The 27,953-nt window shown below is 43.1% G+C and overlaps 3 protein-coding genes across 7 annotated transcripts; 1 reads left to right on the top strand and 2 right to left on the bottom strand.

Annotated features, from left to right (window-relative positions):
- Nucleotides 1-297: 297 nt before the first annotated feature.
- On the top strand, nt 298-16,329 carry LOC117561105 (phytanoyl-CoA hydroxylase-interacting protein). 4 transcript variants are annotated; one of them, XM_034238355.1, is made up of 5 exons: nt 298-457; nt 2,581-2,757; nt 4,284-4,458; nt 13,797-13,914; nt 14,578-16,329. In XM_034238355.1, exons 2-5 carry the CDS (start codon nt 2,590-2,592, stop codon nt 15,122-15,124), a joined length of 1,008 nt encoding a protein of 335 aa, XP_034094246.1. In that variant the 5' UTR covers nt 298-457; nt 2,581-2,589; the 3' UTR covers nt 15,125-16,329. The 4 variants fall into 4 exon arrangements, with proteins under 4 accessions (XP_034094246.1, XP_034094248.1, XP_034094249.1 ...); XM_034238357.1 differs by lacking the exons at nt 298-457; nt 2,581-2,757 and adding an exon at nt 6,532-6,700 and having other exon boundaries at nt 4,316-4,458; XM_034238358.1 differs by lacking the exons at nt 298-457; nt 2,581-2,757; nt 4,284-4,458 and adding exons at nt 6,111-6,411; nt 6,532-6,700.
- A 13-nt stretch (nt 16,330-16,342) lies between these two features.
- Nucleotides 16,343-18,512, bottom strand: zgc:77112 (uncharacterized protein LOC406459 homolog). Of its 2 annotated transcripts, none has more exons than XM_034238360.1 (3): nt 17,648-18,512; nt 17,436-17,508; nt 16,343-17,261 (listed from the first exon to the last, which is right to left on the bottom strand). In XM_034238360.1, the coding sequence occupies exons 2-3, from the start codon at nt 17,447-17,449 to the stop codon at nt 16,394-16,396; spliced, it is 882 nt and encodes a 293-aa protein (XP_034094251.1). In that variant the 5' UTR covers nt 17,450-17,508; nt 17,648-18,512; the 3' UTR covers nt 16,343-16,393. The 2 variants fall into 2 exon arrangements, with proteins under 2 accessions (XP_034094251.1, XP_034094252.1); XM_034238361.1 differs by having other exon boundaries at nt 17,652-18,512.
- Nucleotides 18,513-19,227: 715 nt separating this feature from the next.
- Nucleotides 19,228-27,036, bottom strand: gins4 (GINS complex subunit 4 (Sld5 homolog)). The gene is made up of 9 exons (XM_034238362.1): nt 26,763-27,036; nt 25,777-25,879; nt 24,875-24,961; nt 24,549-24,662; nt 23,692-23,789; nt 23,521-23,609; nt 23,258-23,348; nt 20,671-20,774; nt 19,228-20,366 (listed from the first exon to the last, which is right to left on the bottom strand). The coding sequence occupies exons 2-8, from the start codon at nt 25,870-25,872 to the stop codon at nt 20,678-20,680; spliced, it is 672 nt and encodes a 223-aa protein (XP_034094253.1). The 5' UTR covers nt 25,873-25,879; nt 26,763-27,036; the 3' UTR covers nt 19,228-20,366; nt 20,671-20,677.
- Between the last annotated feature and the right edge of the window lie 917 nt (nt 27,037-27,953).

Here is a 27,953-nt window from a genome sequence, read left to right as displayed (position 1 = left end):
GTGTGTGTGTGTGTATTTTGAGCCTCAAGGCTGGCTTACTGCAGACTGATGTGTTGTGTCTGACTGGCACGATGCTGACAAGGTCGACTGAGTGTCTCACTGTGGTCACACTCCAGTTGGAAAACTCTCATCTATTGCTTCGCTTAGGCTTTAATTCATCCGGTGTGGCTGCAAATAGGAACCAAGTAAACATCATCCTCAATAGCCCAGAGCGAAAACGAGACCGGGAGGAGGGGGAGTGAGAGAGAGAGGTGGGGAGGGGAGGAGGTTAGAGTGTTTGTGTGTGACAGAGGAGAGGGAAACAGGCTGAGAGAGAAGCTAGTGTGTTCGTTTCACCTCCTAATCAGTTTTCCTGGGAGATCTATGCATCGACTGCAGCAGAGGAGGCAAGAAGAAAAGAAGATAGATTTCTGCCTGGCTGTAATCTTCTCCCATCACTAATTTGAGCCTCATACAAGTAAGGAATTCCTCTAAATCAGTCTACATATAGATGCGTGTAGTGCTCTCAAAATAGATCTATTATGCTATACTCCCATGAAGTTGTGTACATCAGTAGTTCATTTGTGCATCACTCAGGGATAATAGACATTAAGTCAGAAGAATGCAGTGGTTGTGGTGTTAGAGTTTTATATCCATTAATGCACACATGCTTTTCTTTAATGACATTTATTGTGAACGTTGTACATTTGTTACACCCCATCTCATACAAGGCTGTGTGGATATTTCAAGCAGCAGCATTGACTGAGTCGTGTCATTTTTAAATGTTAATGCTTGGTTTAATTGTGCAAGGGGGGGGGGGGGGGGTACAGCGCCTTAAATTGTATTAGTCACACAATATCTGAGTTTGAAAGCTTTCTTAATTAACTTCACATCATATTGCTCAGTGTTTCATTCTCTGTAGTTTCCATTTCACCCCCTTTAGTTAATAACTAGAGAAAATTGAGCTCTTCCTTTCTCCCATCTAAATGAGTAAATAACTCCTTGGAGAAAAATAAATGACTTTGAAGCGTTCGGTGCCCTGCTCACTGTGCATGAATGCAGCAGCTTCTTTCATGAGGCTGCATGTCTCAAAGAGATAACAACTAGTTTTCAGCGAGTGTGAGGTTCTGACTGAGCTCTAACAGCCCAAACGAACACAGCAATCAGAGCTGCAGCAGAGATAATTGGCTCACAAGTGTTTATACTGGCTGATTTATAAATCAGGGTAATGGGATTGTGTGTGAATGATATGGAAACCTGCGTTTGAACTGTGTGCACATGTGTTGGATGTAAAAGTGGCACACATACAGAGACATGGGGGCTTTGATGACTTGTCCTAGAATCTCATCTTGCCCCAGTTCTGTGGAAAATACACCGTGGTTAGAAACGAGAACAGCAGCTGGAAAGCTAACGCGTGAAAACACACATGCGTGATGCCACTGCTCTCTGCTCTGGTCCCTGTGTGAACGAGCTGCTGCACACATTTCACAGTTCACAGGCTTTAATGAGCTCCTGCAGCCTGTCCATCAAACACCTTAGAAGACCTCAAAGTCAGACAATGACACAGCGGCAGGCAACACAAAGATTTTTTTTTACAAAGGGTTATTTTTAGGCACATTTGTGATTTAGCATATGCTCAGGAAGATAACAACAATGAGCTACGCTGGTTGTGAAATGCTGGAGAGTCTTTTACTACTAGTAGTCAGCTAGGAGGAGCTTATGATAACACATTTAAGATGGATGCAAATTACAAGCAAACTACGCAGGAAGGAATGTGTACTAAGGCTAAGGGCAAGAGAAAATGACCATTGTGCACATGTTGCAGAGATTTAACTCCAGTTTATGAGAGGGATGGTGACAGCTAATCAAACGCAGGCACACACAGGCCGACCAACCATTTGCACCCAGTGTGAGACTCACTCAAGGCTATGTGCAGCAGCCTGGATCGCAACACTGATGGGCAACTAAAGGAAATATGATCATAAATCACCTGCTGCTGTTCCCTACTTAAGCCTCCCCTGTTTCTGCCATAACATTATAAAAGCTGGTAGATTTCCCTCGAGCTGCAAGGAGTTCACTTCACTCAGCTGTTTTGGGGGAGTGCACTTCAGCCAGGAGGCATAAGTGTTTAAAAAGTGACCCTCAGTTTAAATTGTAGCTGACAGGTGCTGCAGTGTTTTTGTATGTGACCCCCTTCCCTGAGAATCACAGGAGAAGATTGAGGGAGGCTGAGGACGCCTGGTTGCTCGGAGACTGCTGTAGATGGATTGTGAAACGCACAGGGGAAAGCAGAGGCCAGTCAATCAAGTGTATCGAGTTGTGTAATAATGGGAAATGTCAGTTGAGGGCGAGGAGAAGGGGAAAGGAGGAGGGAGAAAAGAGCAGGACAGTGAATAAATAATCAAGACACAGATCCCTAAATGAAAGGTTAATTGGATTCTGTCAGAGGGAAATTCAGATGTGGTGTTTCTTAACTGTTGTACAATGTCCAGTTTGTAACTCTAAGTCATGTGTTTTAATCTCTTTAAGCAGATGTTCTCCAGCACGGGTATTACAGTGATTATCCTCTGGTCCTTTTTATCTCTCTGGTTTTAATGGCAGATAACAAAAATGGACGCTCCTCTCGCAACCCCCTGCAATATCCAGATTTGTGAGGTGACCTGTGACTCCTTCCGCATCATGTGGGACATAACCCCCGAGGACAGTGCCAGGTCCACACACTTCTTCATCGACCTCAGCCGCAAAGAGAGCCGGGACCCCAACCGCTTCAAACACAGGGTCTGACCTTATGTACCTTCCTCCGTCCTTTTCATGTCAATCCAATCAATGTGTGTCCTGCTAAGCTGTGTACATTCATATTTCAGATTCACATTAATCCATTTGTATAGGATTGGTGACAGAAGGCTTCCTTGAAGGCTCACTGTATGCCCTTTGGTCCAAATGTCCATTTTGTAGAGGTCTAGCTGGGTTAACAGATGGGTCTAACTGGCTTACGATATTCTGCATTAGTGTGAACACAGAAAACAGCACTTGCGCACTTTGAGTCACTTCCAGTTCCAATACAGACGGGAAAAAAAAGAAAAGTGCAGTCAACAGCTTCGGGCCAATGACTCACATTGCTTCCTTTTAAAGTGGACAAAAACTGACAAATTCCTCTCCAGCACCGAACAGTTTTCATGCTAAAAAAGCACCGCAGACATGAGGCAACAATGTAATGGCTTGTCTCTTTACAAACATATTTGTATATTTGTCTGTTCACTTCCAGCAGTGAATTCAATTAGTTCAGCATTCAGTGCTATTCTTCCCCACATCTCTAACATAGGCCTAAAACATATATTTTCATGGGATTTGCACATGTTAAAAATGTAATTTTAAGCAAATGTGTTCTGTTTGTTGGTTGGGTACTTGGTCCATAACTTTGGTCCACATAAAATATCTCAAACTATTTGATGCAATGTTGTAAAGACACTGTGTTTCCCAGAATATTTGGTTAATCTGTTGACTTTTAAATGTGTGCCATGATCAATATTAGTGTTTCCTACCTGCAGAACTAATAGCACATTAGCTTCAACTGTACTGTGAGTTGGTTGGTAATTAGCAAATATAAGCATGCTAACTTGCTAAGCTAAGGTGATGAAAACTGTAAACATTAGACCTACTATAGTAAGCATCTTAACATTTCCATTGTGAGCATGTTAGCATTTTGATGTTAGCAATTAGTATACAGCCTCACAAAGCTCTATCTCTCTATATTAAATATTGCTGTAGGAAAGATTTGACCTTTTTTTTCACACAATCCTGTGTCTAAATATAACTCCTCTAGCGGAAGCCCTTCATAATCTCTCTTTGTTTAAGATACACACTGCTGACTGTAATTCTGACCCATTTCTTGCAGCTGGCAAATCAATCGTCTTTAAAAAAGTGCTTTTATGAAGTCAAGGCAGGGGTACGAGTGTGAGTTGTTCCTGTCTGCAGGATAAGCTCTCTCTCCGATACACAAACTGAAACAAACAAACTTGCATCAGAGATGTTGCCATGGATATATGGGCCTCTGAGCATTCAGTAATTAGCTATTGGCCTTGGACAAAACAAAGCTGTCGATTTGATGAGATGTCTCCTAGTTACAGCAGCTTGTGCTTGAAGGTGAAAATCCTGCTAATAAGGCAAAGTTTATGTAGGGGAATGGCTCACCTAACAATTGCATTTACATTGTTTTGTTTGATATGTAAATGAAACACACAACAACCTGTTCTAGCCTTGCATCCTGTCTCTGATGTCGACTCCCTCCCTGTTTTGTCCTCCAGGATGTGCCAACCAAGCTGGTGGCCAAGGCCGTGCCCCTCCCCATGGCAGTGAGGGGGCACTGGTTCCTCAGCCCGCGGACAGAGTACTGTGTTGCTGTCCAAACTGCTGTCCGACAGGCGGACGGTGACTACCTGGTGTCCGAGTGGAGCCAGGTGGTGGAGTTCTGCACCGGGGGTATGACAAACTAAATCTGACAGCTATAGTAACATGTACTATAAAGAGTATGGGAGGCATTGAAGGTCATTAGCATTTTACTTAACGGTCACCTATTATGCAAAATTCATTCATTCATGTCTCTTCTACATCAGCATGTGTCCCCTCTGTGTAAAGAGACTCTGAAAGTTTCAGGAACAAAGATTCTCTCTCTTTTTGTCCTGATCCATTTTATTCTGCCCTCGCAAGAATACTTTTCGGATTGCAGGCTTGGCAGATAGCTTAACACGGAAATAAACACCCAGGAGACAGCAGCTCAGTTTTGGATGTTTACTGATTAAGTTCCATTTTCCTTTCCATTTTTCATTTCCATTTTTGTAAAACTGAAATAAAAACAAACCCAAAGTCATGAGACGTTGTCACATTAAACACTAAATAAACAAAGAAACTAGACTAAAACAAACATTCCAAACAACAGAGTACCTGTTAGCATAAATGCTACAAACATTTCCACTGCTGTTCACAGGCTAACAAGTTTAGCATCATTCATTGTTCTTCATGTTTGCATATAATCAATTCAAATGTGCAACTAAGTATACACGGACAATATATGGAATGGTACTTACAGACATAAAGACCCTAGGATTTGAGCAAGGATTTTGTTGGCAGGAAACAACCAAGCCCCCAGGAAGTGCGCTGGAGTCTGATGAGAATATTCGTGCTGGTCAAACGGCGGTACTACACCTCCTTTAGGTTGCTGGGCCCGGAAACACTTTTTCCCATTGACTTACATTGGGAAAGAGTGGTCTGTAACTCGTTGGATAATTTTTTTTAAACAAAATAAACAACCCAGTATGAACACTTGTATAGCCCTTATAAAAACTTTGTTCCTCAAGTTGTAAAAATGTGCTAATAACGTTATTCTGAGAGTTATTTCCCTCTGCATTATGAACGCGCATCTAACCCACGGGACCGCACCGCCCGGCACGTTCATGTTACGTGTTCAGCACTACATGCGTTTATCTTTACCCATGGATGCACAATAAGAACGGACCCATATCGCCTTACTGCCATCCCACGGAGCTGTAATAATGGATATATTGCACATGTTTGCTGTAAACTAATTTATCATTTGTAAAATATTATACTACATGGGCTGTATGATGTAAATCTTGTACCGTAGATGTTATAATAAAGTTAATATTACCGACGTTAGATTAACGTCCCTGTAGTTTATTATTGCACTAAGAAGCTTATTGCACTATATATATATATACAGTGCAATAATTCTTTCATGCTAAATGAAGCTCTGTTGGATATCACTAAATCCTGTTACAGCGTAATATAAGTACATAACGATTGATGTTCACATTAGCATAATTACTAGCTAGCCGCTAGCTGCTAACTGCCGCCTCGTTAATATCAAATCCATCATAATAACAATTATTACCATACACCATTACCATGCTGTCATGAACGCACGGTGCTGTTACGTGTACGCAAATTGACGTGCTTGATGTGAACGCGCATTTTGGTTAAAGTTGCGCATGCTCTATGAGTGCACATACGGGTACTTCTCAGGCATGCCGGGTAATCTGTGACGTTTCACTCTCTCAAAAGTTGGGCCATTTTATCATCATGCGCTAATGAGCAACTCTCATAGGAATGAATGAGGCCCCGCCTCCCACGCTGTATCCAGTTCTTATTATACATCCATGGAAACAACCCATGTGCTCCATAGACAGACAGAAACAGGAAACTACGGCAAGCATTTATGGACACCCAGTGCAAAACCCAAAACCCTTTGCAGACCCTCTTAAAGGGGCAGCACACTCCCCGCTTGGTATAATGTACCACTAAGTCCCTTTGAGAAGGAGAACAACTTCAGAGACTGGTCTTGAATACACCCTGGGAGAACCTTCTTTAATCACCCGTACTTCCACTTTACGGACCCTGTTGTCTTGACCAGGAAAGGTATTTACTATAAGTCTAGTAGGCTATTCGTTCCTTTTGACCTGTCCGTCCTTCAGAAGCACAACGTCTCCGATTTGCAAAGATAGGCTTATCTGCTTGCCATTTTCTTCTTGGTTGTAGTGTTGCAAGGTATTCTTGTCGCCAATGTGGGACAGCTCTGGAGGACGGGCAGGAAGGCGGCGACGGGACAGTTCCGGAGGACGGGCAGGAGGGTGGCGTAGGCCGCGATGGGACCCCTCCAGAGTCCGCTGGATCGCCGGAGGTGCAGGAGTACTGGGATCGGGAGACGGTAAGACCCCGGACGGGACAGGTTTCGGAGTAGGCGTGACCATAACCGTTGTCGGTGGGACAGGAGTCGGCGGGACAGTAACCCGTGTCGGAGGGACATGTGTAGGCAGGACCCCCGACGGGACAGGAGTTTGCAGGACCCCCGACGGAACAGGACATAGGGTTGGCAGGACCCCCGGCAGGACAGGGTGTTGGAGAGTTGTGTCCACTCGCTCTTTGATGTGCAGATTGTTAATGCAAGGGTCAAAAAGAGATGTACGTCCATTACTCAGCACGTTTGTCCTGAAGACATTGACGCTGTCTAGTTTGTGGGTTTTTCCAAGACAGACTTCTCCTATGATCACCCAACCTAGGTCGAGGCGTTGAGCATATGGGGCGTTGTGGGGTCCATTGCACAGCTCCCGAACTTTATGTGCCTGTGGTATATCTCGGCCAAGCAGTATGAGAATGTCTGCCGTAGAATCTAGTGCAGGGATCTTGTCCTCAACCCGGTTGAGATGTGTGTAGTGTTTTGCGATCTCAGGCGTGGGAATTTCAGATTTGTCATCTGGGACCATATCACATTCGATTAGAGTGGGAAGTGAAATACACGTTTTGCCATCCAATGCCTCCATTATGTAATTGTTTGCTCGTCGCCCTGAGGTTTCAAAGACTCCTGAACATGTATTCAGTGTATAGGATGCTGTGTCATGATTAACATCAAAGAGTTCAAAAAACTTTGTTTTTGCCAAGGACTTATTGCCCTGCTCATCTAGGACAACATACATTTTGACAGCTCTCTCTCTCTGGCCTGCTGGATACACTCTCACTAAACAAATCTTGGTGCATGATCTTGGCTTTACTTCAGTCCCACAGATGTCAGTGCATTTTGACGTGACAGCGAAAGGAGAAGATTCGTCTTGCTCCCCGCCTTGATATCTTGAGGTTACGGCGGCCCCTGTTGTCCATGGAGCCGGTCCTGGATGTAGTGCAGTAGGGTGGCGGTCACTGTTGCACTCTCTGCACTGAACCTTTTTGTCACAGTCTTTGATTTGATGGCTGGTTGATGCACAGCACCTAAAGCAAATGTTTGAATCCTTAAGATAGGCTTTTCTCTCATCCAGAGATGTATACCTGAAACCACGGCAATTCCTGAGAGGGTGTGGTTTGTGGTGGAGTGGACATTGCTTATCTGGGTCGACAGCTCTTTTTGCTGCTGAGCTTTCATAGCTGTTATCAAAGTTTGCTGAGACCTCTGTCCTCCTTACAGAGAGTGGCGTTCTCATGTTGGGTTTGAAAGGCTCCTCAATCTTGCTTATACTCGGACCACCTGTGAGCTGGGCAAAGCTTGGATCATTGAGTATCTTGGCCTGGTCACAAACATACTTTGCAAAGATGAAGAATGGTGGATACGATACTCTGTGTGTTTCTTTGTAACGTGATGCTAGAGAGACCCACTTGCCATGCAGGGAATATGGCAGCTTTTGGACGATGGGAGTGATGCCACGGGATGTGTCTAGGTAGCTCAGACCAGATAGAAATCCATCTGTCTTGGCAGCTTCAAGCTCCAGAAGAATGTCTCCCAGCTCCCTTAACTTTTGATTTTCTCTGTTGTTGATTTTTGGGAAATCATCAACTTTTTTAAGGAGTGCATTTTCTATTGCTTCAGGTGACCCATAACAATCTTCCAACCTTTGCCATAGCATATTGACACCTGCTTCCGCATTATGGATGTGAACCGATCTGATTCTCTTTGCATGTTCAAAGGATTTCGGTCCAAGCCATTTACACAGGAGGTCAGCTCTTCTCTTGATGACAGGTTCAAGCCCTCTGTGGAACTGAGGAATGATGCTTTCCAGGCCCAATCGTTTTCCGGCTGGTCATCAAACTCCAATAGCCCGGAGCTAACCATTTCCCGACGTATTAAATACTTGGCCAAATCTGCTGTAGCTGATGAATGAGACTCATTGGCTCTGGGTGAAACATCTGCATGTGGCTGAGCAGGTTGCTGAACATGACTGGATGGTCTTGCTGCGTGTGACTGCTCATGATGACTGTAGATGTTTCTGGATGGACCTTCAGCAGGGCTATTTATCTGGCTGGCATCTCGCTCCTGATTGTGTGCATGTTGAGCAGGTAGTTTAGGAAATCCACCTTCAATGACCCCACGTGGCTGTACAGCACCTCTTCCCATGTAGCCTTTAGCTTCCTCACCGTCGTCCATTGCGTGCTGGCGCCCCGGTGTGGGTATGGGTTGTTGCGGCTTTGAGTCTTGGTGAGAGTCAGGTGCTGGATTCCCCTTGTACCACTCAGTGTACGCACTCTTTAGGCTTGCACGATCTGAATCTCCATATGCATCCTCAGCAGCTGCTTCGAGAACGTCAGCTTCAGCGATGGCAACTGCAGCAGCATTTTCTAGCCGCAATGTGTTGAGACTAGCTTTAAGCTCCGCTTTCTTTCTTGTAGCTTCAGCATCAATAGATGCCTGTGCTTTAATCATGTCAGCTTCTCTTTGTGCAAAAGAGGCCTGGACACGTGCAGCCTCTGCTTTTGCATGAGCTCTAGCTGCCATGGTGTTGACTGAGGACATGCGGCTTCAGGGCCGGACTGGGACAATAAGTCAGGCCGGGAATTAGACACCCAGCCAGGCCACTACCAGTTTTTTGTGCCATTTTGCTGGATTTATTTGTCAACTTTTACAGCGTTGCTGCCCATAGTGATAGCCCCAAATCTACTACCCAAAAATAAACATATGGACATGGGTTACTATTTAAAAAAAATGTGCAAATCTATTTAGGAACCTATGTGAACATATTTTAAGTGGGGGTGGACCTCAAATCCTATAGGGGGGTCCGGGGGCAGGTAGGATTTTTTTTTTTTTAAATGTTGGACTTAAATGCATCAATCTGGTGCACTTTGAGGGGGAAATAAAGAGACACCCATATGAAACATAACTGTATACATTTAAATAATCATAAAATCATAAAAACATGGCCATAACCAATAACATACCATATCCAATATGAAAAAACATTGAAAGTTGTTTATTTATTTATTTTTGGTTCATTTATAGTTGTGAGTGTGTCTGTGCTCCTGAATCAGCCTCACCTGTCTCCCTCCTCTCCCCCTGCTCCTCTTTGAGGCAGAAGCAAAGACTAGTTTTAGCTCTCAACAAGTTTTAATAGTTTATCTTACCTTTTTTTACCTAGTTAACGTTTTTTTAAATTATTATTCACGCTTATTTTACTAATCACTTCCCCCTCAAATGGAAATATGTGTTTACATAATTTCCAATCTTTATTCCAGACTCAAGGTCCATATCACATACGAAAAGACAAAACACACATCAATAAATAAGATAAAAAGCTAAACACAAAACAGATAAAAACAAACAGATAAAAACCTAAAATCAGTCCAATCACAGCTAGCCACGTATGCTCACTGTCTGTAGAGGCTGTTGCGCCAATGTCTCCAAATCATGGAAGAGAACCGGGTAGAACTCTTCACAGGGTTAATTAAAATCGAGATAACATGATTGTCCGAGGCGACACATGCATTTGTACATTAACTTTCTTAAAAGGGCTTGACAAGTAGGTACCCCCAAGTTAACAAACAGCTGGCTGGCACTGTGCCATCTTGGTACCCTCAGCAGCAACCGTAAACCATCATTGTATGCAACTTTTAGTTTTTGCATGCTTCTAGCCTTGTAGTTACTCCACAGGTGAGCCGTGTACAACAGAAAGCTTTAAAAAGTGATACCTTGACATCTACAGAGCACTTGTGAAACTTCCGCATTAATATGTTTGCCTGTGCATACAGTTTGCAGCGTTGTCTATGGATGTCTTTGTCATCTGTGAGATCATCAGAAATATAATGACCAAGGTTGGTACTTCATCTCACTGCACACAAGTAGAATGTTGCTACTGAGAATACAATTAGGAAATACAGCCTTTTTATCCTCTTTACTTCGCACAATCATGATGCTACTCTTCTTGGCGTTATACATAACGCCAAGAAGAGCATACATAAATGGTGACCAAACCGTTTGAGACCCACTGAGTACTTAGACTAAGTTAACTATCTAAACACTCAGAGTCCTTTACCTCACCTGAGCTGTAGTTATCAGCCTCTCAGTCTGACAGGAGAGGACTCTCCTCCACCTTGTTGTTGAAAAAGCTCCTTATATCCGTTAGCGCAGCTAGCTAGCACCAGATGCTAACAACAACAATACACGTAACCGGTGCGCGCGCTTTATCTCACTCGCTCGTGCCACACTTAACACACCCTCCCGAGCTTGAATGACACACAGAGACCAATCAAGGGCATTAGTATGATCTGTATGAAAGTGGCCATGTCGGCAGGCCACATCATGTAAACAGCCAGTCACCCTCTGTGAGGCAGAGTCAGACCCACATTTGCGCAGCGTTGCGTTCACAATACATAGGCCTACATGAAAAAAAAAATCCTCAAGCCAGCAGGCCACTTAGCAGGCCTGGCCATCGGGAAACCTCCCGGTCCTCCCGATGGCCAGTCCGGGCCTGTGCGGCTTGAACGTGAGGTGTTGGAGCATTGTGATCGTGTTTCCCACTCATCATTGTTGTCTGCCATCATGTAGACTGTAGCTTTGATGACAGAAGAATGCGGTTGTGTCTACTGGTATCCCATCTTCTGTGGCAAATCCTACAGGCGTGGGTGTCTTTTTACTATTCTGCCCTCGCAAGAATACTTTTCCGTGTTAAGCTATCTGCCAAGCCTGCAATCCGAAAAGTATTCTTGCGAGGGCAGAATACATTTATATAAAAAACCTGTCTGAAAATGAGCTGATCAGATTTTGGCCACTTTATGATGTCATAACGATTTTTTGGCTTGGTAACCATTAAGGCCCGTCCACACAGCAGCTTTGAAAAAATCTTGAAAATCTTGGAGGTAGGCGTGTCTGAAAGCTTGGGGATTTTTTGTGAGCAACGGGACCAACAACCAATCACATGAATCTCCCGCCCCCGATATACAAAGCAAAAAACCCCGGGGATTTTATGCAAGGCAAGGCAAGGCAAGGCAAGTTTATTTATATAGCACTTTTCAACACAAGGCAATTCAAAGTGCTTTACAAAAAATGAAAGAGATTAAGAAAATGGCATTTAAAATCAGTCATTAAAAAGAAAAGCTAATATAATAAACATTAAAAGAAAAAAATACATGGCAGTCAATTAAACATTAAAATAAAAAAGTACATGGATAAAAGTTACAGTGCAGTCTAAGATATGAATAGTTCAATTAAAAGCAGCGACAAAAAGAAAAGTCTTCAGCCTGGATTTAAAAGTAGTCAGAGTTGTAGCGGACCTGCAGGTTTCTGGGAGTTTGTTCCAGATATTTGGAGCATAATAACTGAACGCTGCTTTACCATGTTTAGTTCTGACTCTGGGGACAGAAAGCTGACCAGTCCCTGAAGACCTGAGAGATCTGGATGGTTCATAATTTAGCAGGAGGTCAGAAATGTATTTTGGGCCTAAACCATTCAGTGCTTTATAAACCAGCAGCAGTATTTTGAAATCTATTCTTTGACACACAGGAAGCCAGTGTAAAGACTTCAGAACAGGAGTGATGTGATCCACTTTCTTAGTGTTAGTGAGGACTCGAGCAGCAGCGTTCTGAATTAGCTGCAGCTTTCTAATAGATTTTTTAGTGAGACCTGTGAAGACACCATTGCAGTAGTCGAGTCTACTGAAGATAAAAGCATGGACAAGTTTTTCCAAATCCTGCTGTGACATTAGTCTTTTAATCCTAGATATATTCTTTAGGTGATAGTAGGCTGATTTAGTAACAGTTTTAATGTGACTGTTGAAACTCAGGTCAGAGTCCATGACTACACCTAGATTTCTGGCTTTATCTGTTGTTTTGAACATTGCACACTGAAGCTCAGTGCTAACTTTTATACGTTCTGACTTGGCTCCAAAAACCATTACCTCAGTTTTATCTTTGTTTAATTGGAGAAAGTTCTGACACATCCAGTCATTGATTTGTTCAATGCACTTACTCAGTGTTTGAATTGGAGCATAGTCTCCTGGTGAAATTGTCACGTAAATGTGTGTGTCATCTGCATAGCTATGGTAACTTATTTTGTTGTTCTTCATTATCTGAGCCAGTGGTAGCATGTAGATGTTAAAGAGAAGAGGCCCCAAGATGGAGCCTTGAGGAACCCCACATGTCATATTTGTCAACTCAGATGTGTTTACCTATAGAAACAAAGTTGTTTCTGTCCTTTAAGTAGGATTCAAACCAATTCAGAACTGTTTCCGAAAGTCCCATGTTTTTATGCGAGCAATATATATATATATATATAAACTCCCCAAACAGGCGAAAACCCACCAGTTTCACCCACTGTCTCTGCCACCTCCCTCCATGCCTGGTTCCTCCGGTTTGTATCCCGGTAAATAGTTACTGGTCGTAAAGAACCGGGTGATTTGCTACCGTAATTTCTCGTTTGGATTATGAGGAAATGAACTGTGGTATGTCTCTCCCAGCTTGCACGCGGTTTGATTGGCTAGCGCTTGTACTGTCAGATTTGCATAAACGGGATTTGATTGGCTGACGCTTCCACCTCAGCTTCAAAAGTTGAACATTGCTCAACTTTTGAATCCTGAAAATCCTGGAAATCTTCGCTTTGCTTCCCCGCAATGCAGTTTGGTGAAAAGTGAGGCAAAGTGACGTCACCCCATTCAAAGTGAATGGGCAGAGAAGCGTTGGAGGCGTTGGAAGATTTTTTTAACGCTGCTGTGTAGACGGGCCGTTAGCCAATCACCAACCAAGGTAACCCCCCCCCCCCCCACCTTATCACCTGAATCTCCTCCTAAAGCACCAGTTTTCTTTTTAACCAAATATCTCTCAGAGGGGCGTGGGGAGTGGCTCCTTATTTTCATCTAAAGTAACAGACAGAGAATCAGCACTTTTGAAACAGGGCTGAAACAGAGGGGATTATGGGATGCTGCAATGCATGATCTGTTTGGTGTTTCGAGGCAAACATTTCAGAGACATGTTTTGTATATATATGAGAGCTATAATATATTGATAGTACAGTATAATAGGGGACCTTTAACTCCTCCTTTCCATCCACTTTGCAGACTACGCCATGGAGCACCTGCAGCAGCTGCTCGACAAGGCCAAGGGCTCTGCAGGACGGCTGTTGAAGTTTTCTGTGTTTTATCGCAACCAGCATCCAGAATACTTCGACTTTGTCAGGTCAGTGCTTTCTTATCTCCTAATTACCGCAAAGCAATTCCAGCAGCAATTAAACCCGCTCTCATGCCTCTGTACAGTAAATAAGAAGCTAATGCATGTAGTTTGTTATCAAGCTTAAGAATGAAAACAAGGGAAAATATATCTGTCCAATGGTAAAGAGAAGCCACCTATTCAAACTTGAAGGTATAAACAACAAGGTAATTGTTCATTTCATTTGGTCACCTCTAAAGCCAATGTAATCCATTTGCGCATGAGTGTTGGGCAACATTATCCATAACCTTTCTACATCTTGCTTGTTTTAACTACATATCTTTGAACTAGGTGAAGTCTTTCCGTCATCAGATGTCTGAACCCTAAGTTATCAGACAAACAAGCTCAGACATTTTTAGTGGCAACAGCATCTGAGAAACGATGATTTTTTCAAGATCTACCTGTTCTTGCAAGTGTATCTCGATGTTAGCTGTAAGATATATTGATTGATTGGATATTGTTATATTTGTTTCCGAATTGTTGTGCTAAGCTAACTGGTTGCTTGCTGTAACTAAACATTTAGCACACATGGATAACAATGGTATACATTTTCTCTTTAACCCCCACAGCAAGAAAGTGTTTTACCCAAAATGTGAAGTATAATCCCCCTTTATTTTTCATATCTTTGCTTAGAGGGGAATGTGGAGGCCTGATGCGTCCCGCCCTGAAAGACATCAGTGGAAGTCATGGATCTCCTGTCAATGGAAAACTGCATGGAGTCTTTTTCAGCTGCAGCACAGAGTTTGATACGGGCCTCCCTCCCAAAGACTCCCCGTACGGCCCGCAGCGTTTCCTGATCCCAGCGGGACACCTGCTTAACCCCAACATCTCCCTGTACTTTGCAGACTTCTACTGTATGTACACAGCCTACCACTACGTAGTGCTGGTGCTGGCCCCTGTTGGCTCGGAGGGCGATACTTTCTGTCGCTCCCGCCTCCCCATGCTGGACTTGGCCTCCAACCCCTTCCTGACATACACTGCCCCTCAGAGGCCGGGGGAGGAGCCTTTGTTCTGCCACGCCATCGACGTCATCCTGGAGGTGATTTTCACTGAGCCAGTGTCTTTGGATCAGGGCCACGTGGAGCAGATCCGAGGGCACCACCAGCTCATGAGTCTGACCACAGCCAACGCCAAGAAAGACCCGAGCTGCAAAGTGTGCAACATCAGTGTGGGGCGCTGAGAGCTGGGAGTGTGTGAAACTACAAGATTGAAAGACACAGTGTTGCACCAGACAAAAAACGGTGAAAGCATCAAGTGTAGGTCAGAACACAGTGGAAACAGCCCACCTCTCGGGGTGCGTGCATGCTACTGCCCCTCTTCCCCCCGCCTGGTATAGAATAGTGAGTATTAAATAGAAGATTTTTACAATGTGATTTGCAGAACTTAATCATGATCACAGCTGGAAATATAGTCCATTAACGGATGAGTGGAAAACAGCTTGAGGAATGATGCTGGAAAGTATCAGTTCTGCTTATTTGATCAAAGTTATCTGTGCTCTCCCTTGTCTCTGTGGCATTTTATTAATATATTTTTCTTCTTTTTAATTTAAATGTTTTCATCAAGATGTGTTGGATTTTATGTTTTGTTTCTCTGTACTTCTAGTTTGATGTTATTTCCTGTTTTATCCGAATTTAAACAGTACAAAATCTAAAAGCATGCCCTTACACTAAAACATTACAGAACTGAAGAATATTAGGGTATAACAAATCTTTTTGCAATATTTACCTCATACAATACTCTATAAGTCATTGCCAGATGTTCTTTGTCTAAAGAAAAAATGACTTATTGCTAAATGTCTAATATTATTCCTACATTGTAGCTTTAATTCCAGTTGTCAGCATCCCTTGCAAATACTTGAACCACTGTTGTAGAGTTATGATTTGTTAATTGTAACTCAGTGTCTAAATGTTACACAAAGTTTACTATGAAAGAATATGGTGCAATGTGACAATGAAAGCAGTGTGCTGGGATTTTAGGAGGATGGTATTGGGGAAGATGGTATCACATAGTTCCCTGGGATCAGTCTCTGATAGCAACCCTCTGCTCTGTAAACAGGGCTGAGCTAAGATTAGCTCCCATCCTGCCATGGGGTTTCTGTTTGGCCCTGCCCAGTAATATCTGACCTACATGGCAATCCCAGAAAATGTCCAAAGTGAACGGGATCCCGTCCCTGGTGCACAACAGTACGCATGGTAAGTGGTCAGAATGTAGGGCATGTCAAGAGAGCGCGCACTGAAAAATAAAAAGCTTAACCATTGAAAGTGAATGTGAAAGAAAATCGAATGCAAAGACCTGTTTCAAAGAGTTTTATACAAAGCACTAACTAAGATGTCTAAACATTTCTGAAAATTAATTCAAATGTAATAAAAAATATATATAAGCTCATCTTTACCCAGGACTGATGCTTTATGTCTGACAACAAAAAGGGATAATATCTATTTTAAGCACGTCATGCCCTTTCACTCAGATTCTTCCCGCAGCAGAGATGTGAGCTGACGCACAGGACCACGCTGTAATTCTGTCCGTTGTTGTTGTCCCAAAACGGCTCGCTCTGCCCACCGGGAGAATAACTCAGACAGAACTCAATCCTCCGTTTGGCATCCAGAACTTTAGGGATGGCAATGTCAAATTCAAAGATGTCTGTCTGAGGGCCCCCGAAGCGTTTCGGCAGGTAAGCACAGGGCACGTCTCTGTAGCTCTGCCACGAGTCAAAGGTGATGCGAACACGAACCTCCTTCTGGAAGCTGATGTTCCTGACGCGCACCGTCCCGTGGAGCGCCTGTTCATTAACGCTGCAGTTCTCCAGGGTCACCATGCTCTCGGCTAGCTTTGCACGAAAGGCCTGGAAATCTGCAGAAGGCTGCGGGAAGCCCAGTTTGAGGCTTGTTCCTGGGCAGCAGGTGCTGACTGTGCAGCTGTAGCCATCCTCCATCATGCTCCCCAAATCCTGCAGCGACGGCAGCAGGTTAATGTCAGACTGCTCCTCTTCATCAGAAAATTCTCTCACGGCTGTCAAAGACATTCCCCGTGAGTCAGCGAAAATCACACGTTTGTTCTTCACTGGGAATAAAAGATCATCATCTTCATCAAAGTCCTCCAAGAAGGATGGGAAGAGGTGGGTCAGATAGGCTTGTCTAAAGATTTCAGAGGAAAGCTGATCAGACACTTTAAGCCGGATGCACGGGCGCTGAGGCTTCAGGATGGGAACCCAAACATGAGGACAAAGTTGTTTACGTTGGTTCAAGCACAGTCTGACCGCAATCTCTGCAAGTCCAGCTGACTGGGCCATTGACTCCAGGCTGACCCCTGGCAGAACACTAGAGACAAAGGGATTTCATTAAAAACGGTGGCCATGGAAGTCTTAATAAACGTCTAAATATCATGGAGTTGTAGTAATGACATGCAACCCAAGATCAAGATGATATGACATTATATTCCCCGCTGTTTTGCAGCCCAAAGCAACAGCATAACGAGTCACTTAGTTTGCTTACGTTGCACTGGACATCTCAATATTGATAGTGTGATCTTGAAGAATGGAAATGTTATCAATGTTTGGTTGTAGTTCTAGAAAACAGAAAAAAAACGTTTAATGCCAGTATATAGATCAATGCAGCATTTATGTACAAATATTAAAGACCTCTATTTGTGTGGAATTCTGAAATTATAATCTCAAAAACATGCTCAAATATGTCTCAATACGTACTTACAAACTCCCACGAGCAGCAAGTTGCCTGCAGTGTTTCATCCCTCTGCAGTAGAATCGTGCAGGACCGTTTTTATACCACCTCAGTTAGGATGTCATGCTGTAGGCACCACCCTCTCTACTCTCCTGACCAATCAGAAGTGCTATCTGGTTTTCTGTAATGTTTCAAACCCGCCTATAAAACCCATTCCAGATCCTTTACAGCAACATCCCTTATGTTTAACTTGTGCTAGTGCCACCCTAGTTCTAATTTGACAGACACATGTTACTGTAGACCGATGTCTTTGTTTTATCACATCATGACGGTGTTGTCCAGCTAACACAGTCAGAGTATCCTGAATATAACTCTCCTCTACACTATGGAAAGTATTCCAGTCATCCCTGGTTTATTCTCAGACCTGTCAGTGGACACCCAGGTCTCAAGCCAAATTCTCTGCTGGAAGGCAGTCCTGAAGGTATCGTTGTCTGTGTGACGGGGTTACAGAACGGCTGAGTATGCAAGTCACTAAAGTGAGGAAGCTAGTGTCCACATTACCCAACATGAAACATATTTGTGCCGCACACAGTGGTCCCAGACGTTTTGAGATGTATTTTGTCATGAAACTTGCAAACATGTTGTTGACTGAGGGATGTGTTACAGAGGGTTATACCGGTCACATTCAGACTACCATAAAAAAGTAGCTTTTGCCCTTGCTTATCATTAAATCACATACACCCGGCAAAGACCCATGATCCCCAAAGAACTACCGACCCATTTCCGTCCTCTGCATCACTTACAAGCTCTACGAGAGGCTGCTACTCCAACGCCTCATGCCACTCATAGACACCAAGCTGACTAAAGACCAAGCTGGTTTCCGTCCTGGCCGCTCCTGTGCTGGACAGCTACTCAACCTCACCCAACACATTGAGGATGGGTTTGAAGGAAAACAAATAACTGGAGCAGCATTCATAGATCTTTCTGCTGTCTATGACACTGTCCAACACCGTACAGGAAACTACTGGACATGACTGGTGACCTGAATCTGTGTCAAGTCATCAAAAGCCTCCTCAACAACAGGCGCTTCTACGTCCAGTTAAATGACCAGAGGAGCAAGTGGAAAGCCCAAAAGAACGGCCTCCCACAAGGTAGGGTACTAGCCCCCCTCCTGTTCAACATATACACAAACGACCAGCCATTACCCCAGAATGCCAACGTTTCATCTATGCAGATGACCTCTGCATCAGCACCCAACAAGTAGACCTCCAGAAGATTGAGCCTGTCCTTGAAAGTGCCCTCCAATAAATGTTGACATTGACAAAAATGTTGATTGACATATCCAGTGCATCACTGGCTACTTGAGAACATTTGCTTAGAAGCAAATCAACAACATAATTTACTACTCTATAAAATTGCTTACAGAGGAGGCATAAATAATATGAAATATGAAAATCAACAGATATCAAATATATTATCAATGGCTCCTTTGGGCAGGTTACTTGGAAACAAACGCAGTCCTGTGGTGTCTGTTGTACTGAGAACAAAGGGAATCTATTTGATTTCTTTGATTATTTATCAGGTAAAAGAATAATGAAAAAAAAAGTAATTTACACATTTTTGTTTATTTTTTGAATCAACGTTTTCAAGGTCTTAAATAACCCTTCTTTCATTTTCAAACATTTTTCTATGAATGCTTTTTCTATGAATGCTTTCATGTTCTCTGCTTTTCTTCCTGGTTAAATCTAGAAGACACTCCCAGTGCATTTCTCCTAACCTCACAATCACCCTGAGCACTAGGTTTCTAATTAGATTGGCGGTGCAGTTTAACAATAATTTGACACGTGGCTCAGTTTTGCAGCATCGCTCTCCCGCAGTCCCTTATTAGTTCCAAAAACTGAGCAATGTGTGTGACGGCAAACAATAAGCACTGATTGCTCCCTTTGAGACCGTTATATAACAATGTTATTATAGCAATTATGTCTCAGAGAACGATGTTCCACACACCCCTTTAGGGTAAAACTAAAACATGCAGTCAGAAGAACTTTGTGAAGCAGGGGGGAGTTAAAAACATATAATATACACTTCTGAAAGTGGAAGCCAAGGTGAGAAGAGACACAGACGTTATCTGAACTTTAACAGGATTTCTATTATTTAAAGTGACAGTAATGTATGTTAATTTAAGCGTATATGTCATTAAAACAAATGATCTACCACACATACACACATTTGTACATGCACTTTGTGTTGGTACGCACTGTGCACCAAGCGAACTGATGAAAATGTCACCTTTGGGTGCATCTTGTAAAAGTCCAATGATGTGAGTCAACAGAATGAATTAGCATTAGATCATCTTAACCAGCCTCACAAACACCAACACAGCAGAATACATTACAGTTATGTAACCAAACTTGTTGTGACATGATTAAAAAAAGTACAAAAATAACACCACACACTGCAAACGCTGCTCTGGCGAACAGGCATCATACATCAGCAAGCACTTTAACACCAGCAATGGCCTTATGTCAGGTGTTTCTTCCCAGGTGTCTTGGGGACATGGTGCCACAAATGTCTGTGTTTGAGTCCCACAAGTAAGTCCTTAATCCTGACAACAGTGAGAGAGAGATGGCTGCAGTTCCCGATGTAATCTCTCCAAGTTAATGTGCTCCTTTCACATCATTGCTGTTACAAAAATAGCTTTCTTTCTGACCAACTGGAACCAAAAGCATCCACACAAGCAGCAACCTGCAAAAAAGAAAAGTGACAGTGTTTTAATGGTATCAAATGTGAAGTGTAGTTCAGAAACTTGACAAGTGTGCCTTATTGTAAATCTATCTTGGACTTTTTCTTTCACATTTCTTTCATAATCAGTTGCCAAGAGACAATGAAAGCTACAAACAAAGAAAAAACAGGGCGAGCTAAAAATAAGCCCAGATGTAGCTGCAACTTCGTCGCTTATGTAAGATCTGCAGAAATTAATTAGCAGATGTCAGTACTAGAGGGTGTGAGGGCAGCGTTGAGTAAAACACAGCAACTCATTGTTACTTACCTCCATTTTAAATTAACTGCACGGCTCCAGTCGAGACAAGTGGTGCTATAGTTCGATACCGCATTAGATGCTGAGAGCCCTCTTCGAGATCTACAACGTACTCTCTGATAGAAGAGACAGAGTAGAGATAAATCAGTTATTTACGCAGAAAAATCAAACAGTACTGAATGTGAATAGTGGACACTGCAAAATTAATCCGAAGTCTATTGAAATTGCAATGTGTAATATCCAAATGCAGAAAGCGCAATATTTCGAAAAGGCAAAATATGTGAACTCAGACAGAGACCTAAAAACAGTGCTGAACAGATTTAAAGGTCCCATGTCATGGCCATTTCTACTGATCATGATTCCATTGCTGAGGTCTACTAGAATACATTTATATTGTGCAATTTTCCAAACTCACATTGGTTTCTCATACAGCATCTCTGTATAGTATGTGTATTCACTCTCTGTCCTAAACGGCTTGTTGGAGCTCCTGCCTCCGCCCCCTCCCTGTGAGCCCACTGTGCTCTGATTGGTCAGCTCGCCCACTCTGTTCTGATGAGTCCACCACCGTTACAGCGGAACATCAGTGATTATGTGTTACAATGGCGTTAGCAACCAGAAAATGACACCAGTAATGACAAACAGATGAGAGTGCTGCGTGGGATCTGGGTGCCGTGTTGGCACGACGTTGCGCGGCTCGCTGCTGTGAGGAGCGGACAGTGTGAGCTCTATTACTGGTGTCATTTCCTGGTTGCTGCATGGGGTCTGCGAGACATTGCGAAACTCAGCCTGAACTCAGCCTGAGCACCATGGACGCAGGAAGGGGGGGGTGCTGAGGGGGCTGCAGCACCCCCATCTGCGAGGCTCCACTAGCACTCGCACCCCGATCTGCGAGGCTCCACTAGCACTCGCACCCCCAAACGCGTCGCACCTACAGTGTAAGCGCGCCACAGTTTCGCCACTGCGAGGCTCCACTAGCACCCCCCCCCCATCGCGTCACAGTTTCGAGTGTGTGTGTGTGTGTGTGAGGAGCTCCACGGATTGGTCCATTTGGACCAATGGGTCCATTTCGGTATGGTCACGTCACTGTACCCAGGAAGAAAAAGAAAAATCTCCAACGAGGCTGTGTTAGAGATGTAGTCGCTACAGGGTGTACTTTGAGGGTTTGCGACTCTGCAGACCGTTTACATGCAGAAAAGACCTTCATAACACACAATAGGCGCGTTCACACCGCAGTACTTTTCCCAATTTAGTTCCAATATAGTTCCGAAATGTTGCGTTCACACCAAAAAGAGCCGGAACTAAAATTAGTACATGAGAACCTTTTCACCCCCTTTTCAGTCCCTGCTAGAGAGCAGGGACTTTCGTGGGAGAAAAAGGTTCCTATGTCTGATTGGCTGGGCGGATTGCAAACCACGCCCCGTAAAACTCCCAAAAAGTTTTGTGAAGCCGCCATTTTATTATCCTCGCATTAGCATTATTAGCATTAGCATAGCGCAGAAACGCAGAGAGACTAACTTATGGCAACACAAAATAAAACATGGGAGCGGTGGAGATGTCGGCGTTCTGGCGATTTACTCGGAAGGCTTCAGTAGAAGCTGCTGGGACTCCCAGCAGCTTCTACTGAAGCCAGTCCCCAACTCCGGGGACTTCCGGCCGGGGACTTTGGGCGGCAGTATATGCCGTGAAGTGGTTTGCGGCCTGCCAGTAAACCCAAAACAGAAGAAGAAGTGACGTCAGCGGCTTCATTTGCCTAATCCTTGCCTAAGGGACTTATTCCCGTGTGAACGCGATCTGTACTTAGTTCATGAGAACTAAAGAGTTCTCATGAACTAAGTTCACATGAACCTTTGTGGGAAAAGTACTGCGGTGTGAATGCGCCTAAGGGGATGGGTAATAACCAGAAAAGCATGACATGGGCCCTTTAATAAAAAAATCCTTGTTTGGAGGCCCTATTTTGACTTTTAGTTTTCTCTTTACTGTCGTGTTTAATATAGGTTTTAGTGCATGTAAATGGTCTGCAAAGGCTGAAATCCCAAATTTCCCTCCAGAGGGAGTTTCTCTCCCACACACTCCCCCTCGGCCTGAAATTCTTCAATTGTACTCTTTTTTTTTTTCATAACATAATGACAACATCACTATATAACACTCGCACTTCTATTGGATAGCGCTCCAACACATTGTGCGTGAGGGGCGGGACATCTCTAAGCGGTTGACCAATCACAACAGAGCCGGCCAGCTAACCAATCAGAGCAGACTGGGCTCTGGTTTCAGACAGAGGGTGAAAAGAGGTGCTGCAGCACAGGCAGTATGAGAAATAAAGAGCTTTTTGAACATTAAAGCACGGAGACATGTCACAGTAGAGACACTACATACAATACGAACTTGAAAGGTAGCAAAATAAGTCCTCTTTAAGAATGTAAATATATTTTAAACATATTTTTCAATGATAATGTGGCTAATGATACAAAAATACTCATTCCCTCTACTGTCGTGAATCATATAGCAATTGCAGTCAAAATAATGATAATTAGTGTTTTTGTCCAATTCATGCAACCCTAGAAAACTGCCATCAGTGTTTGTACCAACAATTAAAACTTACCTCTGATCGTCTGTTTCGGGCTCGACCAAGATGTTTTCCTGTCTCTCCTTGACTCGTAGAAACACAAAGGAGTCCAGGCAGGGCTCAGGCACTGGAACAACACACAGGGTTTATTGTGAGGGGCAGTGAAAATGTCAAGAGCAAATGCCACCAACTGCCACTGAATGCTAATGGCAGTATTTCAGGCATGAGACATCCAAGAGTGAACAAATATAAATAGAGCGTGTCAGGTGAAAAGATAGAGAATACAAAAGAGGTTTTACCTGCTTTGAGCATGTCCATGGTCTGCAGGTTGGGGGGCATGCGCTTCAAAGCTACAGCCTTCATGTAGGTTTCTGTGTTGGCATAGTACCTGCAAGCCAGATGAATGTGTGTTATTACACCTCAATGTCACAGAAACAGCTGTATGCACATTATAACTCTATTATACTCACTCTTTGGCAAAAGCAAACTCCTCAGGTGAAAGTAGAGATGGATCCCCCTCCCCTCGTGACTTTTCTTTCTCCAGGACATGAGGGAAGAACTTTTCAATCTAGACATAAGTTGTACAATTAAGCTATTGCTTTTATAGAACGGTTACCAAGTGTGGCAATATGAAAGAAAAATACACACTAATTGAATAGTGCGAGGTGGTTGCTATGCAACAACACTAACAGCTAGCGAACATATTAGACAGAGAGCGTTGATCGATTATTTGGCTATTCATTTACATTAATGTGTATGTTGCCGTTTATTGTGCACCCACTGAAAAACTGTCCAGGTTGAGGTTGTTCTAGGCTGTTGCTTGGAGAGAGCTTTCGCACCTGTGGCCACTAACGGTCATAGTTTATTTGCTTTGTTTCAAGACCCGCATCAGAAAGCTTTTGAATGGTGGTACTTTTCCAGTTGGTCTACCTGCTCTCCACGTAGCTCTGCATGTCGTCGTTTAGGTGCTTTTTCTTCTGGAGATAGGCACTGCTTAATCCACTCCTCTATAGTAAAGCCACCCCGGAGGTCGAAGTTAAGCTTAAATGTTTCCATCTTAAACTTTGTTAGTTAGTTAGTTAGTTTCGTAACGGACGTAATGTAACAGCTGTAACGGTTGTAGCGGTTTCTCAGACGCGGAAGGATACTGACTTGTGAAAAGTAACTACAATTCTACCCGTGATATACGCTCATTATATCACGGCTAAGAACCAATCAGATTGCTTGATTTGACTTGTCCGTTTTATAAAGATCAGGTAATTTTGTCAAAAGGCAGTAGGTGGAAAGAGAGCTTTATTTCTAACGCCGTAGTGTTGATCTTACTGACCTTCTGCAGACGGGAGCGCAGGTAGCTGCTGAGCACAAAGCGAATCCGGTCTATTTCCATGCGATGGATGCTGGCCTTTGCATCTCCCTTCTTCACCCGCTGCAAGTTTTCTTCCTGTTGGAAAGGTCAGACATTTGTTTATTACGTCACTGAACAAGTACAGACATTATTGACAAATCTCAATTTTTCCAATGTAGTATTACAATGCTCTATTGATTTGGAGTCACTGGTTTTGTGACATTTAGAAAATGTATGTAGACTCATGAGTCTTTCTGTAATTGAGAAATGACACATGGATGTGTGGAGGTATTCCCTGTGTAGTTTACCATGTGAGTGAGCTGCTCCATCACACACTCCACCACCTCAGATTTGTTCTCCTGCAGCTCCGGGGAAAACTTCTCATTCAGCCAAGCCTGAGAGCGAGAAGGAGAGAACAGCTGTGAGCAGAGGTGTACAGTAACTAAGTACATTTACTCGAGTACTTAGGTACAATTTTGAGGTACCTAAACATTTCAGATGTGTGTATCTCACACTGCACTGCAACTTCTATTCATGTATCTTTGCTTTTAAATGAGTGTTTTTAAATGCCATTTCATATTGTTGCTTTTAAATGAGTGTTTTTAAAAATGTAATTTCACAACATGTTTCTTAATGTCTTTCATTTTTGTAAAGCACTTTGAATTGCCTTGTGTCGAAATGTGCTATGTGAATACACTTGCCTTGCCTTACTAGCACTTTACTTGAGTGTTTTAATTGTTGGATACGTTGTACTTTTACTCCACTACATGTATTTAATACCTTTAGTCACTTTGCAGATTTGGATTAATGATGTGAAATATAAATATGATTTTAGTTACACCTGGTTCAACATTCAAAAGCTACCCTGCAGTATACACAGTCATTAAATGAGCAGCTCCTTTACCAGCGTCAATAAACACATTAATACATCAGAAAGACAACATATAACATCATTATTCTGAAATGGGCCAATCTGCATAGTGAGTACTTTTACTGTTGGTACTTTAAGTACATTCTGATGCTAATTATTTTTCTATGTTTACTTGAGTAACATTTGATTGCAGGACTTTTACTTGTAACTGAGTATTTCTTACACTCTGGTACTTGAGGATACTGTCTAAACAGGAGGAGTATATTTTGTTAAACACATTATAGGAAGTATATGGCAATTCCTGTGACAGTAAATGTTAAGTGCGTTAAATCAACTCACTTCTTCCAGTTTGGCTATGAGCTCCGCCGGGGTCATAACATCCTCCTGACTGTCATCCTGGTTCACGCTCCCGTCATCAGACAAAGCGTCCGACATAGTTTTCCTTTACGAAGCAAACAGACAAAGTACTAAGCTTAACCGAAAAGCTAACAGTATGTGAAGCTCTTACACTGAATTGTACACAGAATCAAACAGAACAGCTTAGAAAAAAAGTTACTAAAAGGCTAACACAGGCTACACAGCAGCGTGTATTTACTGGAGAAGCTCTTCTTTATTCGCGCCACTACGCCTGTTCTCGCGAGATTATGGTGTTGTTATTTCCCCTACGGTAGGACTGTAAGGCAATGTGTGACACAGGCTGTATGTCGTTTGAACACAAATAAACAGGTTACACAATAAAATAATTTCGTTTATAGACATTAAGTATATATGTCCTAACTTTGTTCGTGTGAACTTCTGCTTTGCCAACCCTAATAGAGGGAATTATAACACTGTCGCGGAGCAATGCTTCCTGACAGTCTGAACTCAGGGAGCTGAACACCAAGCGTTATCAACACAAGAAGCACCAATATTGCTCAAATAAATAATAAAAATGACCTACTCTGTTTTGTGAAATGATGGTAACATGTACAGAAAATTATATTGACAAGACAGATCTATAGCTGCAGGCAATGACAGCATAGGATATATACAAAGCATAACATGAGTTTATTCACACACAAATAAAAACCTAAATATTTCTGCAGTCAATCCTGTAACTTCCCATTTCCCACAGAGATCCCAAAAGTCACAACATGCATGTCTCATCTTGACAATTGTGTCTCTCTTTCACCCATGTCCATCTCTATCAGCTATCGTGTCGATTTAAAAGGGATGCATTATCTGCTTGGTTTGTTCCAGCTGCCTTGTTTCAGACCACATTGTGGCCTGCAGCATCATCTAATTTGTCTGATTTCCTCTTTCTCTTTCCTCCTCATTGCTCTTGCCTCAGAATTCCGCGCTTTTCTTCGCCACTAATGATCTTCCATCCGTTGTACAAGCAATGTAACGTTTAGTACTGCAAATGATTTCTCTTTGTAGCCTCTGGGTTTATCTGTGCTGCTGTACATCCTGCAGGGTTTAATCCAGGTCACACAAAATCCTGTACAGACGCAGTCCTTTTATAAAGCAGATAAACAGACACAATAATCACTTAAAGGTGGGGTAGGTAATTTTGGAGAAACCAGCTCGAGTGCGCGAGCATTTGAAAATACACAGCCGGAAGAAATCTGCCACTTCCTTACAGAGCCCCTCCTCCAACACACACGAACGCGCACATGACCAATGAGGGCACGAGATAAATTTGTGCACAGATGGAAGGCTGACAGGCAGGTCTATGGGGGTTATTCCCTATCTTTATTCAAGAGCGTGGTATTTAAATTTGAGAGCATACTTTATGTATTTATTTCCCTCAAACCCTGTCCTCGCACTCAAATAGTGCCTGCTTGCACTTAGATGTGCTCTGCTTGTGCTCAAACTGTACGCTTGCACTCAGATATATTGCTGTTTACAGATTTGTTCTGCTCTCAGATTTATTCTGTGCGCGCTCGAAACTTTTGTGCAACAATCCTGTCAAAATCCCTCAACCAATAGGAGGCCAGGTGTCCTTGCGGGTGCGTTCGCTTGACCTATTACAGCGTCCCGTAAGGGCGGTTACTCTTTGGTTTATAAACTCCCCCCCTCCACGGCTTTATAACATAGCATGTACTTCACTTGTTTGATTTACAACTTTTTTTTGGGGGTGGGGAAGCACAGTTAGTATATATATACCAGCACCTTACATAATAGCTACGTTCAGTGGCGTACTGGGACTAAAAATCAGCCCGGGAATCTCGACCGGCCCTCGTTATCGCTAGTAAATTGTCAACGGGGGGAGGGGGGATTGCTAGTGAATTTTCCGACCGGCCTACTTCTTCCTCCAGACTGTTGTTCTGCTCCAGCACTGTTGTGCTACGGCTTGGTTCGGCCCGACGCGAAGCGGAGTGTCGACAACCCCATATTGTATAGATATTCGTATATCACGGCCTGAAGTGAGCTATTGCATTTATAAAACGGTTACCACGTGTGGCTGGCAATGTGAAAGAAAAATACACATTCCAATTTAAATAGTTTTAATTATTAAATAATGATGTTCAAAA

This window comes from Gymnodraco acuticeps, unplaced genomic scaffold (genome assembly GCF_902827175.1).
Source record: "Gymnodraco acuticeps unplaced genomic scaffold, fGymAcu1.1, whole genome shotgun sequence".
Classification (NCBI taxonomy): Eukaryota; Metazoa; Chordata; class Actinopteri; order Perciformes; family Bathydraconidae; genus Gymnodraco; species Gymnodraco acuticeps.
Note: the sequence above shows the minus strand (reverse complement) of the source record. Positions and strands in the feature narration are given on the sequence as shown.

What these genes read in the sequence shown, in the direction of transcription:
- gins4 (XM_034238362.1), bottom strand. Translation starts at nt 25,872, where the DNA reads ATGTCGGACGCTTTGTCTGATGACGGGAGCGTGAACCAGGATGACAGT. An exon ending in CATGGACATGCTCAAAGCAG is followed by an intron (nt 23,349 to 23,520) that starts GTAAAACCTCTT and finishes GTGTTGTTCCAG; the next exon opens with TGCCTGAGCCCTGCCTGGAC. An exon ending in CCCGAAACAGACGATCAGAG is followed by an intron (nt 20,775 to 23,257) that starts GTAAGTTTTAAT and finishes CTCTTCTATCAG; the next exon opens with AGAGTACGTTGTAGATCTCG.
- LOC117561105 (XM_034238355.1), top strand. Translation starts at nt 2,590, where the DNA reads ATGGACGCTCCTCTCGCAACCCCCTGCAATATCCAGATTTGTGAGGTG. An exon ending in CCAACCGCTTCAAACACAGG is followed by an intron (nt 2,758 to 4,283) that starts GTCTGACCTTAT and finishes TTTGTCCTCCAG; the next exon opens with GATGTGCCAACCAAGCTGGT. An exon ending in GAATACTTCGACTTTGTCAG is followed by an intron (nt 13,915 to 14,577) that starts GTCAGTGCTTTC and finishes ATCTTTGCTTAG; the next exon opens with AGGGGAATGTGGAGGCCTGA.